At 51.1% G+C, this 14,559-nt stretch overlaps 7 protein-coding genes across 7 annotated transcripts; 3 read left to right on the top strand and 4 right to left on the bottom strand.

Moving 5' to 3' along the window:
• Positions 1-140: 140 nt before the first annotated feature.
• Positions 141-2,439, bottom strand: BD324DRAFT_647531 (hypothetical protein; the record flags this gene model as incomplete). Its single annotated transcript, XM_022017677.1, has 9 exons — positions 141-1,252; positions 1,309-1,373; positions 1,424-1,489; positions 1,541-1,693; positions 1,755-1,962; positions 2,016-2,097; positions 2,161-2,213; positions 2,271-2,361; positions 2,428-2,439. 9 exons carry the CDS (start codon positions 2,437-2,439, stop codon positions 141-143), a joined length of 1,842 nt encoding a protein of 613 aa, XP_021874287.1.
• An 850-nt stretch (positions 2,440-3,289) lies between these two features.
• On the bottom strand, positions 3,290-4,928 carry BD324DRAFT_575009 (cation efflux family-domain-containing protein; the record flags this gene model as incomplete). The annotated part of the gene is made up of 9 exons (XM_022013098.1): positions 3,290-3,544; positions 3,604-3,656; positions 3,707-3,773; positions 3,823-3,874; positions 3,916-4,012; positions 4,062-4,152; positions 4,204-4,244; positions 4,389-4,502; positions 4,607-4,928. The coding sequence occupies 9 exons, from the start codon at positions 4,926-4,928 to the stop codon at positions 3,290-3,292; spliced, it is 1,092 nt and encodes a 363-aa protein (XP_021874286.1).
• Positions 4,929-5,316: 388 nt separating this feature from the next.
• Positions 5,317-6,979, top strand: BD324DRAFT_611493 (putative ubiquitin-conjugating enzyme). The gene is made up of 9 exons (XM_022014273.1): positions 5,317-5,461; positions 5,502-5,727; positions 5,784-5,846; positions 6,004-6,087; positions 6,134-6,182; positions 6,236-6,259; positions 6,317-6,426; positions 6,491-6,570; positions 6,617-6,979. The coding sequence occupies exons 2-9, from the start codon at positions 5,725-5,727 to the stop codon at positions 6,678-6,680; spliced, it is 477 nt and encodes a 158-aa protein (XP_021874285.1). The 5' UTR covers positions 5,317-5,461; positions 5,502-5,724; the 3' UTR covers positions 6,681-6,979.
• Positions 6,980-7,291: 312 nt separating this feature from the next.
• On the top strand, positions 7,292-8,511 carry BD324DRAFT_647528 (Extradiol ring-cleavage dioxygenase, class III enzyme, subunit B; the record flags this gene model as incomplete). The annotated part of the gene is made up of 8 exons (XM_022017676.1): positions 7,292-7,346; positions 7,397-7,407; positions 7,454-7,607; positions 7,690-7,869; positions 7,922-8,039; positions 8,091-8,149; positions 8,208-8,395; positions 8,470-8,511. The coding sequence occupies 8 exons, from the start codon at positions 7,292-7,294 to the stop codon at positions 8,509-8,511; spliced, it is 807 nt and encodes a 268-aa protein (XP_021874284.1).
• A 20-nt stretch (positions 8,512-8,531) lies between these two features.
• BD324DRAFT_611488 (putative quinone oxidoreductase) lies at positions 8,532-9,724 on the bottom strand. The gene has a single exon (XM_022014272.1). It carries the CDS (start codon positions 9,597-9,599, stop codon positions 8,556-8,558), a length of 1,044 nt encoding a protein of 347 aa, XP_021874283.1. The 5' UTR covers positions 9,600-9,724; the 3' UTR covers positions 8,532-8,555.
• A 964-nt stretch (positions 9,725-10,688) lies between these two features.
• On the top strand, positions 10,689-12,945 carry BD324DRAFT_647526 (hypothetical protein; the record flags this gene model as incomplete). Its single annotated transcript, XM_022017675.1, has 6 exons — positions 10,689-10,769; positions 10,867-11,486; positions 11,528-11,768; positions 11,811-11,969; positions 12,020-12,469; positions 12,520-12,945. The coding sequence occupies 6 exons, from the start codon at positions 10,689-10,691 to the stop codon at positions 12,943-12,945; spliced, it is 1,977 nt and encodes a 658-aa protein (XP_021874282.1).
• A 198-nt stretch (positions 12,946-13,143) lies between these two features.
• Positions 13,144-14,527, bottom strand: BD324DRAFT_678053 (hypothetical protein). The gene is made up of 2 exons (XM_022018970.1): positions 13,518-14,527; positions 13,144-13,465 (listed from the first exon to the last, which is right to left on the bottom strand). Exon 1 carries the CDS (start codon positions 14,477-14,479, stop codon positions 13,520-13,522), a length of 960 nt encoding a protein of 319 aa, XP_021874281.1. The 5' UTR covers positions 14,480-14,527; the 3' UTR covers positions 13,144-13,465; positions 13,518-13,519.
• Positions 14,528-14,559: the final 32 nt, after the last annotated feature.

The following is a 14,559-nucleotide window of genomic DNA, read 5'->3' as shown; positions in this document are numbered from 1 at the left end:
GTAGTCAAGCAACGCTTTGGTGTTCGGGTGTTCAACAACAGTCATTATATATCATCTCTAAGCTCATACAAGACCATATCATTCTCCCATAAGCTCAGCGCTATGATACGATACGATGCGAACGGATTGGCACGACCTCGTCAATCTGTCGACTTTGCAGTCATGAAACTCGCCTGGTCCGGATCCACTTGACCTGGTAGTGGTTGAGTCGCTTGTCGGTAATCCGGCGGTAGTGTTGAATGCTCATGACTCGCAACAGGACCAAGATCGGTTTCCCTTCCGGGCACTTGCATCCGACCGGAAATCGGTGACGTTGGGCTGTCGGCGTGACGAGAGTTTACAGGAGACGTCGATGTGAATGGGAGTGATACGCCTGCACTCTTGCGTGATTCCGACAAGAGAGGCCGGGAAGTCTCTCCTGTCTCTCCAGAAAACACGGAAGGAGCTGATGGGACAGACCGAGCCGTTCCCCCATCAGCGTATCGCTGGACAGCGGGTGAATAAGCAGATCCAAATCGCTCGGTTGAAGCCGTAGCTTCTCCCCTCTCGTCGATGTTGTTCAAGTTGACAGTGGACGGTGGGTTCTCACTCCGTGGGTAGTCGCTTCGAGGGTATGAAGTGGCGTTTGACGCGGGTGGAGGAGGGACAACCGAAAAGAATGGCCGTGATGTGTCCATTGGACTTGTGCCGGCTCGACTGGAGGCAGATCCACTGCCCGTGGCGTAGTCTGTGCGGGACAGCGAACCGGGTTGCGAATGAGTAGTGTTGACCATGTTCTCAGTGGTAAATGGTGTCGGGGCATCCGGGTCTTCCCCGCTCAGATTGACTTTCTTGCTTCCCATCATAGACCCTCGTCTCCTATGCGAATCACGTCGTCGACGGAACAAGAAGAACCAAAGAGCCAGAGCGATCAATGCCAGTGCAATGACACCTCCAACGACTCCACCGGCAATGGCACCGGCGTGCGAGTGGTGACCGCTGGATGTCGACGAGCCAGTATTGTCGGAGCTGGATCCTGCAGATGCAGATGCAGAAGGAGAGGTGCTGCTCGTGGCGCTCCCTCCGGAGGCAGAAGACGTCCCGCTGGATTGAGTCGTATTAGTCCCTGTGGAATTGCCCGAAGTGATCATTGGGGCGAGCGTGCTGTTGACCACGGCATAATCGATATCGATAAAAGATCCCAGTGGTCCTTTGCCATCGTTCGTAATCATAATGGTGTGATTGGTGTCATTCAGACCGTCCGCGATGAATACTTGAGGGCGGTGGTTCAGCTATATAGAAACTTTTGAACACCAGTGGGCCACTCACGAGGCTCTTGCACTTGTAGATCGAACCATGTTCCGTTGTATGTGCCAGCATTAACGCCGTCGAGCCTGGACGTAAACTCAGTCATGTTCCCCCAGACGGACATTCTGGCACTCACGTTACGGTGTAATTGCCGTGGTCTTTGTACAAACCACCATAGATGCCGATTCCAGAACCGTTGAAGCTGTACGTCCAGCATTAGTCACAGTCAAGACCGATATGGTGATCAACTCACTTCAGCGTCACAAAGGCTCCAATCTCGTTAGTGATGTGTGCTGTGTCGTTGTAGTACGTCTGAGGATCCAGAGGACCGCCTCCCCAATTACCTCCTCCATACGTGAAGAGAGGCGATTGATCGTCAATTTTCGTCGTATAAACTTTTTCCGTCCTGCGAATAGCACTCTTGGTCAGTGGACTGACTCTCGTGGAATCATGAGACATCGACTCACTCATTGACAGTGATGATGGCGAAATCTACGTCGACCCAATAAGGCGCATTATTTACACCTTTGATATTCGTTTGATCTGGCTGAGCCGTCAAGACGATGGTATGTTCTTGGTCTGTCGATAGACCGGTTTGGTTAAACAAGACTTGTTGAAATTCGTTTTGAGCAGAGTAGCCTACTGCAGTGACGGCTTCACCTCCATCGAGCGAGACTGAACATTTTGGTGTCAAGCCTTTTCCGGGGAAGACTGGATGCTGGACTCACCTGAAAATTGCCCATGATTCGGACGTTTGGCGCCGAACAAGTAGATCGCACTCCCATTGAAAGTGAGTGAAACCCAGTCTCCCTGGAATACGTCGTGTCAGCTGGGATCTCTTCCCTTTGAGGCGAGGCAAGTGCCATGACTAACCTCTGAGAACGAGCCGTGAAACGTATCGTCATAGTAATCATCCAGGGCTGGATCTACGACCTTTGAATGAGCGTGATGTGCACTACTATCTTGCGAGTCACACAACTTACCGGGGTAAGGGGTTCCATTGGCATGGTCGGTGATCCAAGAGTTGTTGTTGGCAGCGGAGTGAAACTGGAACAAGGGGGAAGCGTCGTCAATCTGAAAAGAAAGATGTCAATCAGCCGGCCGTCCTTTGGAATGCTATCCAGCCTCTAGCCAGCTCACCGTAATATTCATGGTGTGTGACTGGTCGTGTTGTAGATAGGTAGCTGAAGGCGATGTAGTGTGATGCTTCGAATCGTCAAGGCAGTAAGTAGATGGCGCCTTGGGGGTCGCAAACAGGTTCGAAATCAATACCGCAACGTGAGGAAAGATACTGTTCAGAAAGGGTCGTTGAATCGTGAAGGAGAAGTCAAGACATCAATTCTCAGTCAGTCATGGCTTTTCATATCTTATCCCGTCATATCACCTTGACGATCTCATACCGGTTTATCACGCTAAGTCACCCAAAGCTCCACCGATCTCATTCAATGGCTTACTTTCACCCCCGCCATGGGCCAATCTGGATACCCCACCCAGCACGCCCGCTGCCTTCAACCCACATCCGCTCAGGCATCAGCCGCTGATTTTTTAGAGTGTGTGCCTTCCTCCTGCACGTCGGGCATGATGAGTCCACCGATGCCGATTAATGGAGGAAGAACGGTAGATCTCCCAGCAGCAAAAGGAAGCTACTAACCGGTTAATTTATTTTGACTTTTTGCTCTGCCCGAGATGACCGAATAGAAACTGTGGAGTACGTCCTATGCGAACAATAACGATAAATATCATGGATCCATGGATCTATGGAGCCAAGCGGACAATGCCACCGGATCGATGACATCAATGGCAGGAGAGATGGGCGTATTCGCAGATCTCAACTGGGAACCAAGCACATCCCGTTCTCAAGTGCGAGGGATCTAAATATGCAGCACACGTGCGAGACAAGGGAGGAAGCACACAAGACTTCGTATTCTATACATACTGGAGACATCTATACGGGCAGGGAAATGATCAGATCTTCTTACGGTGTTCCTGTAAAATGGTCGGATCAGTAAACGATCCCGTACATCCCTTCGATACCACTCACCGGCTTGTGTGAAACTTCGTGATCAACATGTACGAAACACCTGTCCACATCAGGTAAAGCCTCCACTTGATCCTGCAGATCCTGAGCGATGTCATGTGCTCTCCACAATGGCATCTCAGGAGGTAGCACAATGTCAAGTTCGACAAAGTAATTTGGGCCCGAATGATACACACGACAGGTATCGACTTGTCGAATGTCCGGGGAGAATGTCATTGCCTAGTAAAGTATGAGCAAGTGCGCGAGGTACACAGACCTAGACTCGCCTTATATGTGACGAGGTTTTGATACTCCACCGGGGCGACGATTCCCGCCAGATAAGTGAATTGCTCTGATATTTTGACATCAGCGTGGTACAATATTACACAGAGCCAGACTCACCGTGAATGGTTCTTGACCACACTATAATGATGGTCACGGCGATCATCATGGCTCCCATTGGGTCAAGCTGACAAGTCAGAAACATACCTGCGGGGCAAGGAGAAACTATGACTCACCCACCATGCCAACTTGCTTCCTCCAGCGGAGGTTAGGATACCGAAACCGTTGCTGTATCCCAATCAGTGAACGGGTGGTACAGATACACTCACGTGAGGAGATCATTCCGGTGGTCTTCCCACAGCACTTGAACCTGTGATGACGCCTTTCGGATGGCGAGACAGTACAAGAACAAGAAGAGCTTTGTGACTGCTCGAGGTGAGATAAAAGGGGTGGGTATGCGGCATGAATTGCTCACCGAAAGCTACACCAACAGCGATGATGGATGGGACGTGAAATTTCTTCGTCTCGCTCCCGTCATATGTCACCAGATTTTGAATTGACTCGACCTAAGAGGTGTGAGTAAGAGGCGGCGCGCACAGAGGGTGATGCAGACGCACGATCAGGATCAAGTTGACTGCAGCCATAATGAATGCGTAGACTAAACGATTCAGAGTTGAACAATTGGATTACACTAGACTCACCAATATTGCCTCTGGGAGCGAGCATGCCTGTCAGGTTGCAGATCTCACAGTCAAGAAGAGAGGGCACCTACACTGCGGGATATGAGCTTTGACCTAAAGACCAGCTTTGCACTCACTCGTCTCGAATCTAGATCCTCTCACAGGCCATTTCTTCTCCTCTGCTCGATCGGAAGCTCTATGCGCCATATACAGGATGAGGTTGGCCACCGGGTCGACTGAAGAGTTTTAGTATGGCTGAAAAGAATGTACTGTATCATATTCCACTCACAGACTGTTTAGCGAGTCAGCACTGTTCTTCTTGTGACAGCCAGAAACTCACCGGCATCGATACAACTTGCGAACAGTGCCAAAGATCCACTGCTTATAGCGGCATATAGTTGAAGCGCCGCCAAGCAGACATTGGCGATCAACGAGGCGTTCACTGCGATCTTGACTTTGAGTGCCATATCTTCAGCGGATTGTTCTCCCTCGGCAGAGAGCGTGGACAATGGCTTGAGCATGTCTTGGATGTGATCATTTTGAGCAGAATAGAATGCAGCAAGTTTCTTTCCGATTCGCTTCTTGTTCTTCCGTCTGAGAGTGATTGTTGGGAACGATGCGAGGAGGATGAAAATCCAATACGACTCACTGCCTGAGCACATCGATGGTCTGATCCGACACGATTCTCTCCCTCAACAATAGGGGATCCCTCTCTCCTGATTCTCTTCCGACAACACTTGGATCCATCATCATCTCAATATCATCATCCCCTTCTGGTGAGTTGGAGCTCCGTCGAGATAGACTGGTCGGTGGAGCTGCCGATTTCGAACCATGGTGTGAAGGAGAACCTGAATTCGCTGACGTCGATTTCCGGAGCTCACTGAGAAGCGTAGGTAGCTCTACTGTCGCTGCTGGGATCGGCATACTTTGTATCGTCGCGAGGTGAAGAATGTGATCCTATCAGCTTGCCCGACATTAATAACTCAGTATTCTCGTCAGCGGAGGAAAAGTCTTGGCCTGGAAGGGGCGGCAACAACCGCCTGTTCCATATATATATATACCTCGAGCGAGTATACCCCTTTCACGCTCTTGGAGTAGGTTGTACCAGCAGCGCTTGATGTGATCGAGGTACAGAGGGCTTCCTCGATGGCTAGTCCCTCTGGTGAGCGAGCCAAGTAGCTCTTCAGCCTTCTTCGTGAGCGCTCACACCGTGAATAGAAGCTGAAATGGCAAAGCCACAAATCTGAGCAATAACGGATGGCGGAGATGTGAACCAACTCCGTCTCAACATCTGGTCTTTTGGGCATAAATGGATCAACAGTCTATTTCTATAACTCAACAATTCATCTTACCAGCTGGCCAGCGGGGAGGGTAGGTCCGAGCATATACGCACAGAACACACGCAGTCGAGAAGGGAACGATAGACTGAGACTGTTGTAGCCACTTGAATCATCCAACATGGTGCGTCATTCCTGCTTGCCAAAGGTGCTTGCGCTAAAAACATCACCGATCTCTAGTCATCACTTGCGTCTGCCCGTTTAGCAGAAGAGCGAAAACAATGGAGAAAGGATCACCCGCATGTGCGTAATGAGCTTGGATGGCGGCCATTTGCTGACCTTCAATGCTCTGGTCTGACTCATGTCCCCTTTTTCATTCCCGTTCTTCTCCCCCATATGAATGTTTACACACTCGCCTGCAATCCGTCGTCAACGCGATCTTTGGCGATACCGTCTACAGGGTTTCTTTGCTAAGCCGGTGAAGAAGGCCGATGGCAGTCTGAACCTCATGGAATGGGAGGTCGGTATCCCAGGAAAGGAGAAGGTGAGCTGAGATGCGAGAGTCCCTGCACCTAGCTGACGAGAAGCAGACAGATTGGGAGGGAGGACTGTACAAGATTCGAATGACGTTCCCAGAGGGTGGGAATCGAGGTCGCGAATGGCTATGTATAAATGGCTGACATAACCCACAGACTTCCCTACGAAACCGCCAAAGTGTACGTTTGCTCCCACCCCCACCATCATCGAGCTGTCCACTCACCTTTCTCTTCCAGGCAAATTCGAACCACCACTCTTCCACCCTAACGTCTATCCGTCCGGTACGATCTGTCTCTCCATCCTGAATGAGGACCAATCATGGAAGCCGTCCATCACCATAAAACAGGTGAGAGACATATTCGATCATGAGGCCTTTAAAGCACCTTGCTGACCCTCGATGCTCCACACAGATCGTACTGGGTGTTCAGGATTTATTGGACAATGCCAATATCAACGATCCGGCTCAGGTTGACGCGTATAGCATGTTTAAGTGAGCTTGAGTACCCGAATTCCATTCGATTCTGACGACTGTTCAGGAATGACAGAGAGAAATACAACAAAAGGATCAAGGCTCAGGCTCTCGAACGAAGGCCTCAATAGTCCTTCTTCAGCACTCAGTGTCTGATCTCTTCTGACCCGATCTCCATTCTGCAGCATGTTTCATGAGTCGTTCAACGTCAGCGACTGCTGGACTTCATCCCCATGTGCGATTCTCGTCTATCAGTGTGTGTATATATTTTTTTGAGGGAGAAAGTCTGGAGAAAGAATTTGGAGTTCGACGGCGAACCCTCTGTCGAGTCTTACAGGCTGCATGTCGCATATATTGTAGATGAGAAAGCATCGAGTGACCAGATCAGAGATGAGCCCAGTTTTTTTGATTCCGTACACTGTTGTCAGAGCCGCAATTCCCGGGAATCGGAAATGACGGAATTGAACCCGAGATCTCTCACAGATTATCAATCCATGTCCAAAATGTTGTGCGTGAATGGGCATGGAGGCTCGCTGAGCATATAAGGGCGCCGTTGGACTGACAATGATGCCTAATAGCTTCTCACATGCCTCGAGAAAGGTCTAAAGGGATATATAAAAGATACAGCTTGATACTCATTACACTCATCCTCATCATCGCCTTGTTTCTCGCTCGCACATACAGAACTCCACTTCTGTCCCGAGGTCTGTCTGCTGTTCTACCCTATCGTCACGTCAACACAATGGTTCAGAATAATCAAGACTTGAAGAGAGCGGATGTGTGGTTTATCTGTCACGGTGAGTACTGCTCACGAGCAGAGAGAACAGCATCGCTAACAGCCCATCAGGCGTACGTATCGTGTGAAGCGCCTTTTTTCACCACTCATGACTGATGATTGTACCAGGGACCGCCTACGATGTTCGACTTCGAAGGTGAAGGCTACAAGTCTTGGGTCAAGATGGGTGAATCTGTTCGAGCTTCTAACCCCAAAGGCATCGTGATTGTCTCGGCGCACTGGGAGAGCGACTATACGAGTGATCAAGGCATCGTTGTGTCCAGTAAGTTTGGGGGCCATCGGTATCATAGTCATATCAACGTTGAACAGTTCTGCGAGACTCCATCGCTGATACTCTCTCCCAGTCAATTCAGAATTGGATAACCCTCTCATCTATGACTTTTACAATTTTCCCAAGCACTTTTACGAGGAAAGGTTTTGCTCCCAAAGTGATCCGGCGATACGCAAAGCCGTCAAGGATGCCTTGACATCGGAAGGCGTCTTGATCAAAGAGGAGAAGAGGGGCATAGATCATGGCGTGTGGCGTGAGTGGCCAGGGATCGTTTGCCTGAAATGCTAAAAACGCTCTCCACAAAGCACCGCTCAAGGTTGTTCTTGGTGAGAAGACTACAGTACCTATTCTCCAGGTATCCCTGCCGGGAGACTCTAGTCCTGTATCCACAGCCAAAGTTGGCAAGGCTCTCTCTGCGATCAGGTGGGTTTGCTATCGGGCATTTCAAGAAGCACAGATCTGATCCAGACTCAGGGATCAAGGATACACTGTGATTGGTTCCGGCCAAACGGTACACAATCTGCGAGATTACTGTGGGTCCCCCCTTGCACCTTTACAAACGCAGGCCATACTGACACGTTCCATGTATAGTCTCCGGTCGGCCTACTCCTTACACAGAGCCATTCCTCGCCGCCGCATCCGCCGCAGTACACTCTTCGGACCCCGTCGGACAAAGTATAGGCCTTACTAAACATCCACTGTATCGATCTGCACACCCGACAGATGAACACTTTCTCCCTTTGGTATTTGCTGTCGCGGCTGCAGATCCAGGAGACAAGGTTGAGGAGATCCTATTGACGCCTGAGAGTGGTGGCTGGGGTAGCTGGAGATGGTCTTCCGCGAACAGTATTAGCAACATGGCAGAGACAAGGATACATTTGCACTGCATCTATAAAGTACTGGTACATACAAATCATATTGTACTCCAATCCGATAAGACTACTTGATTTCCTTGGAATGCGGCATCTCAATAATGATCTTGCCCTTGGATCGTCCTGATTCTAGCTTCTCGAATGCCTTGGCGTAATCCTCCATCTGATACTTGGAATCGATCTTGACGCTGAGTTTGCCTTGCTCCATGAAACCGATCAGCTTGGCGAGCTGAACCCCATCCGGGTGCATGAAGAAGTAATCGTATGTAACTTTTCTGGCGTCCGCAGCATTTCTTATGGCCCTAGATTTCCACCAAAGCATACCATTGACCAGAGGTCCCTTCCAACCAAGGTTGAAATCGTCCAACGCACCGGGGATCATGACGCCAGCGACTGAAGTGATCTTCCCTCCTTCTACCACAGCCGGTATGATATCGTTGATCAGAGCCTCTTCACCACCTGCGCAGTCAAACACCTTGTCGAATTTAGTTGGGTGTTCTGCGACTTTTTCATTCTTGTAGTCGATGATTTCGTCCGCTCCGGCCTCTTTGACGATAGATGATCCAGCTTGAGACGCAGTTGTGGTGACGTGTGCACCTCGAATCTTGGCGAGCTGGATGGCGAACAGCCCAACACCACCAGCTCCCCCTGTGACCAGGAGTTTATCGCCCTGCTTGACGTTCAATCGATCGAGACCTTGTTCAGCCGTCAATCCGGCAAGTGGGAGACCGGCAGCATCAACGAGTGATAGTGATTCTGGCACCCGAGCATAGAAGCTCGCGGGTTGAACGGTGTACTCTCCCAGCGCGCCAAGCTTTAAGAAATCGGTTCGACAAGTCACTCGATCGCCCACGGTAAAGTTGGAAACGCCTTCACCGAGCGCAGTGACGATCCCTGAGAACTCGTTCGCGGCGACCTGGGGGAAAGTGTATGGACTGATTTGAGCCATCGCTCCATTTCGCTGATGCCAGTCTACGGGATTCAGAGCTCCCGCAACGACTCGAGTTTGAATCTGACCTGGACCAGGCGATGGGATGGGAACGGAGACGATCGACGTCACTTCCGGTCCGCCGTATTTGGTGTAGGCGATAGCTTGCATGGTCTTCGACATGATGGGAGTGGTCGGTGTGATTTGGTTATTCACCAAGGCTGTTCTGCTTGATTCTTATATCTGTGTTGCCTTCGAGAGCACGAGAATCTTCTGTCAGCAAAAGAAAAGACTTTGGAACAGGTACAGTCACCGTCACCTATCGAGCGACGATGATTCCGGCTTTTACGGGAAAAATTCAATGACCATCACATGATGACGCAATTTTGATTAGGAAGAATCTGGCAGCAAGATCGACGCTTGAGCGCATGCCTTTGACGTTGAGGACAGATCTTCATTAGATCAAGCCAGTAGCTTGTCACATTGTGTGTGTGTGTGTGTGTGTGTGTGTGTGTGTGTGTGAGAGAGAGAGAGAGTGTGTGTGTGTCAATCAGCCGTTCCTGCACAACGCTCAATAGCATGTCAGCAGTGAGGCATCCTACACAAGGTCATCGGGAATATCCTACCATCTCTGGAGCCAACATGGATAGGAGGCTTCAAGTTCTCTGCCTTGTGAATGCTTTGTCATAATCCGCTGCTGATCAGACGACGTCGTATGGATCACTGAACCAGCCTGCCACAACGCACTGTGCAATACTCTGATGATGGCATTTTGCATCTGACCCGCAGCGATTCGAGTGCACTGATCGCGACCTTTTTTTAGGTCTAGTCAACCTCGTCAATGTGTTGGAAATGAAATTCAACACTATTTAAGAGCTCACCACGTTCAACCATCTCACTTCTCAACTCTACTTCTAACCCATCCCAAGCCAGCTTGAGACGTTGAGAGCAGAACAAGTCTTACGCTTGCTCATATACTCGCTTCGAGCTCTTGTGACAGCTCCTCTAGTTGCTTCTTTAGACTCACTTGCCAGGTCATCATCTCCCCGAGTCACATAGCGCTCAGTCCGAGTAGCATCCAATCGTCTCTTCCCAACCCGCTTCCATTGACATCTTCCAAAAGTCATCCAACCCTCTATTGATACCCTCACCCTCCTGATCCCCCGCATGCCGGGTGATCACCTACGCCGAATCCTCAGACTAGCTGTACATATCGCCTCGTTCTGCCTGCACTCCGCTTGTGTCCGATCCCTCGTGTTGGTACTCCGAGCCATGGCGGGTATCCTTGACGCCATCTTGAGGGGTCTAGGTGGCGAGGCTCGCTCTCAGGTCAAATCCGCGGACGGCCAGCAAGTGAGTGACACCATCCGTCGTTCCAGAAGCTATTCCTCCCTCGCTCACGGGCACGCATGCCCACTATCGCCGACGATCGCTGATCACCCTCTCACAGAAGATCACTCAACCCTCCACTACCACTTGCAGCAATACCTCCAAACATGTATTGAACACTTCCAACGAGACCATGCAATCCAACCAAGGCCCAGCCTCTCCGGTCAGAGCCTCCTCTACCATTCCTTTCGAGATCGAAACCACCGACGTTCCCTCGATCATGACTCCCGTTCGAGTGATCTCTTCCTCCAGCAGGATCACACACAGCACCCCTCGCGATTCGTCGGCGGAAGCTGCAAATGTGTCCTCTCTCTCGGCTGTCGAGCTCTCATTTGGTCCTCAGCCCATCCCCTTCGTCTACAATCGAGACGGCCACCTGAAGAATATCCAATCCCAACCCTCTGTTCTTGTGGGCAGCGGTCCCATTCGATCCGCTGCGCTTACCCCTCGACAACCCGAGACGGAGATGCAAATCCCACACCAGTCTCTTGAAGAGGGCGAAATCGGCCAACATAGCGATTCTGAAGCCGAGCATCCCGTCTCTCCAAAGCAAGAGCTCAGTTCGTGGCGTAAAGCTCAGTTGAGATACCGCAAGACGCCTTCCCTCATCCCTGGTACGGTCCTTCGACCAATTGCGACCCTTCATGGACCTTCGAACCTTCCATACGCGAGAAACCCCAGGTAAGCCGGTCGACAGTGCAGCCTGAGCTGACTGGCCATAGTGGCATCGATGCGACAATTCAGGATGATTCAGTCCTCTCACACGTCTGGGCTCAGGCACTTCAAGTACAGACTCGGAGCCGTGACTTCCGCTCAACTCCTGTAGAATTGATGCCTTCACGCGAATCCGCTCAGGTCAGACAGACCGCTAGGCCTGTGAACGTCTCAGCCAACGTGGGTCATGCACAGCAGTCTGTCACGCCGGAGATCGTCGCCGACTTTGTTCCTCAAAGCAGTGCCAAGGTGAGCTTCTTGCAATGACTCACCTCCTGACCCTCACTTCAGGCGTCACGCTCTGTGACCCATAGCCCGGCCCGTTCTGAGCTCACGAACTCGGTTAAATCTACTCAGTCGGCTCCTGTCCCCCCTGCTTCAGCGATTCTAAGGGCACAGCTCGCCCCACCCGCACCGCCCAGGCTTGAACCTATCCCTGGCTCCCCTTCGGTACTCATTGAAATCCCATCGATGCCCTATTCAAGGCTCTCTCGGTACAGAAGGAGACGCCTGGCAGTGCCAGTGCCTCAACTCCTGTCACTAAGTCTGGCGCAGATGCAAATAAGGAGAACATTCCTCCACCCAAAACCGGTAGCCAAAGTATTCAACGAACATCACCCTTGGGCCCCGTTGAGGGGACAAATTTTGGCAACACTCAGCGGATCCCTTCAAACGAGACGACCCAAAGTCACCAAAGTGGCGGCTCTGGTGGTACTCACTCCACCTCGAGAACTTCGATGTCTGTCCCCGTCACCCCTGGCCAGATCGGTAAGGCAGATCGGAGCGACAATTGGCGTGACCGCGTACCTGAGCTCGAGCCACTTGGACCTTCGATTGTTGTCACCACGCCGAATAAGTCTCAAACTCCAGTCCACGCTCTCGAGAGCTCCTCGACCCAAGGCGTCATGACCATTGATTCGTTGTTTGAGCGCTACAGCGGAAAGAGCTCGGTCAGTTTCGGATAAGACTCCGGGAGGGGTGAGCTGATCTCCAAGCTTAGGACTCCGCCCCAATTGTCACCTTTAAGCCCCCGACGCCGTCTAAAGCAAGCTCCAGGGAGTCAACTGCCTTGCCGCTGCCTATGACTCCTCTGATCTCCACTCCCCCTCCTCGAGCCCCACTCGGGGAATCTTCTGATAACCAGGCCAATACCGAAACTGAGAACATCTCCCGATCACTCAGCCGGAAGCAGACCGAGCCATCGAATGACCGTTCTCCGACCCTAGCCAAAGCTGAGGCTTCTAGCACCCGTGGCACTCCCAATGCCGGCAGATTGCTCAAAAAGGGCAAGGATGCTGGTACGAATGACAAGGCTCAAGGATCTGAGATGAGCAGAACATCGAAGGACCGAGTATCCGCTAGAAGTAAAGGCAAGGGTCGAGTCAAAGCAGCTCCGGCTACCGGTGCCGCTTTAAACTCGACCTGAGGCATTCTCACGACCCCATGGATCATTTCTACTGTGTATTGCTTCTTTCACTACTCCTGGTGCTTTTAGCTCGCTCATGACATACAACTTTCACATTCAAATACATTGGTCCTTGGCAGCACTCGACAGGCACCGGCAACAACAGCAAAAACCACATTCACAGCATAGACAGAGTAGCATGTGCACGCGAAACATCGTGCGGATTGATAGCAATGCATATGTATCACCATGTACACATAAAACGCAGATGTTCTCTCTAAGCATAACTCGGTGGCTGTAGAGATGGGACAGCATACCGAGGAATAGATGAGGGTTTGTATACTGATGACTGATCTAGGCTAAACTTTTTGACCCACTCGATTCGGAAGGGTCGAATCGAGGGGCTTCGAAAGTGCCAGGCAAGGGGCTATGAGCGGTGTGAGACATGCCTGCGGGGTCAGTCAAAGAGAATCAGCACCGCGTCCTTCCGATGCAGGGAACGGTGCTCGAATTCCGTAACAGATGCATTTTGATTTACAATCTGGTCGCTTCTAGATCAGCTCTAAATCTCAAGGATTGTCACTCGTACTCACCCTCAAACACGCCTGGCCTTTCTGGGCCTTCTTCCTCCCCACCTCAAAGGTGTCCTATCCTCGACTCTACCAATGAAAGGCCTGAAGTCGTCTCCAGTGGGACCAGTGATAGCGTTAAAGACAGTCTCTCTCCCGGATCCCTGCATACCCCTGAAAGTGAGTCGTAGTCTTATCCTGGCATCTGGTAATTTTCTACTGTATTCCAAGACCCGATCCATCATCTTGACCGTAGCCTGATGAGCCGCTTCGACACTGGATCTCCCTTGTCCTTTGAACGTCCTGCCTGTTCCTCCCGAGATGGTAGGACCAAGTTTACCCAGAGCATCCTGGAGTGAGAGTTGAATATTGTTTCGAGTGCTGTTGATATAGAGTGTATGCGTCAAAGATTCATCATCTGGAAGGTTGGTTATGGGGGCATAGCGTGGATTATCAGATAACATGGATCCACCCTTGATCTCCTTCATCGCTGAGGCCATCGGGATTCGAGGTGCCTTTTTCTCTCCAAAGAGATTGGGCAGAGGATTCGAGGGTGAGGAGGTCGACTTTGAGCTAGATCTGGAAGCAGTGGGTTCCGGTTCGAAAGCTGAGCCATCACGTCGCTGTTTGGGATAAACCTGAGATGGTTGATCGGGATGAAGGGTGAATGAAGCGGATGGCTTTGGTTTAGTCCTAGGTGCGGGGGTTTCGCCAAAAGGAAATCGCGCTACAGCAGGAGGAGGAGGAGGAGGAGGTGGAGCATCTTGTAGAACAGTAGTTGTCTGAACAGGAGCACGTTGTGCTCGCGGAGCAGCCTGAGGTCCTTGGCTGGAAGAAGATGAAGACGGAGGTTTCGAGTCCTCTCGTTTGCTGGTACTTGAGTGAAACCCTGCTCTCGATGTCGAGGCAATCAGATGCTCCGATGCGAAAGGAGTGATTCGATACACCGGTCTGATCGATCCACTGAGAGCAGTTCGCAGAGCCATCGTGTCGAGGTAGCACCCAATCTTTCTCGCTATGCTGTCTAGTAGTCGTTAAGCGTACAGGAGTCCAGTTGGGAATTTCG

This window comes from Kockovaella imperatae (genome assembly GCF_002102565.1).
Source record: "Kockovaella imperatae strain NRRL Y-17943 chromosome Unknown BD324scaffold_1, whole genome shotgun sequence".
Taxonomy (NCBI): domain Eukaryota; kingdom Fungi; phylum Basidiomycota; class Tremellomycetes; order Tremellales; family Cuniculitremaceae; genus Kockovaella; species Kockovaella imperatae.
The sequence above is the reverse complement of the archived record's forward strand: the minus strand, read 5'-3'. Positions and strand labels throughout refer to the sequence as shown.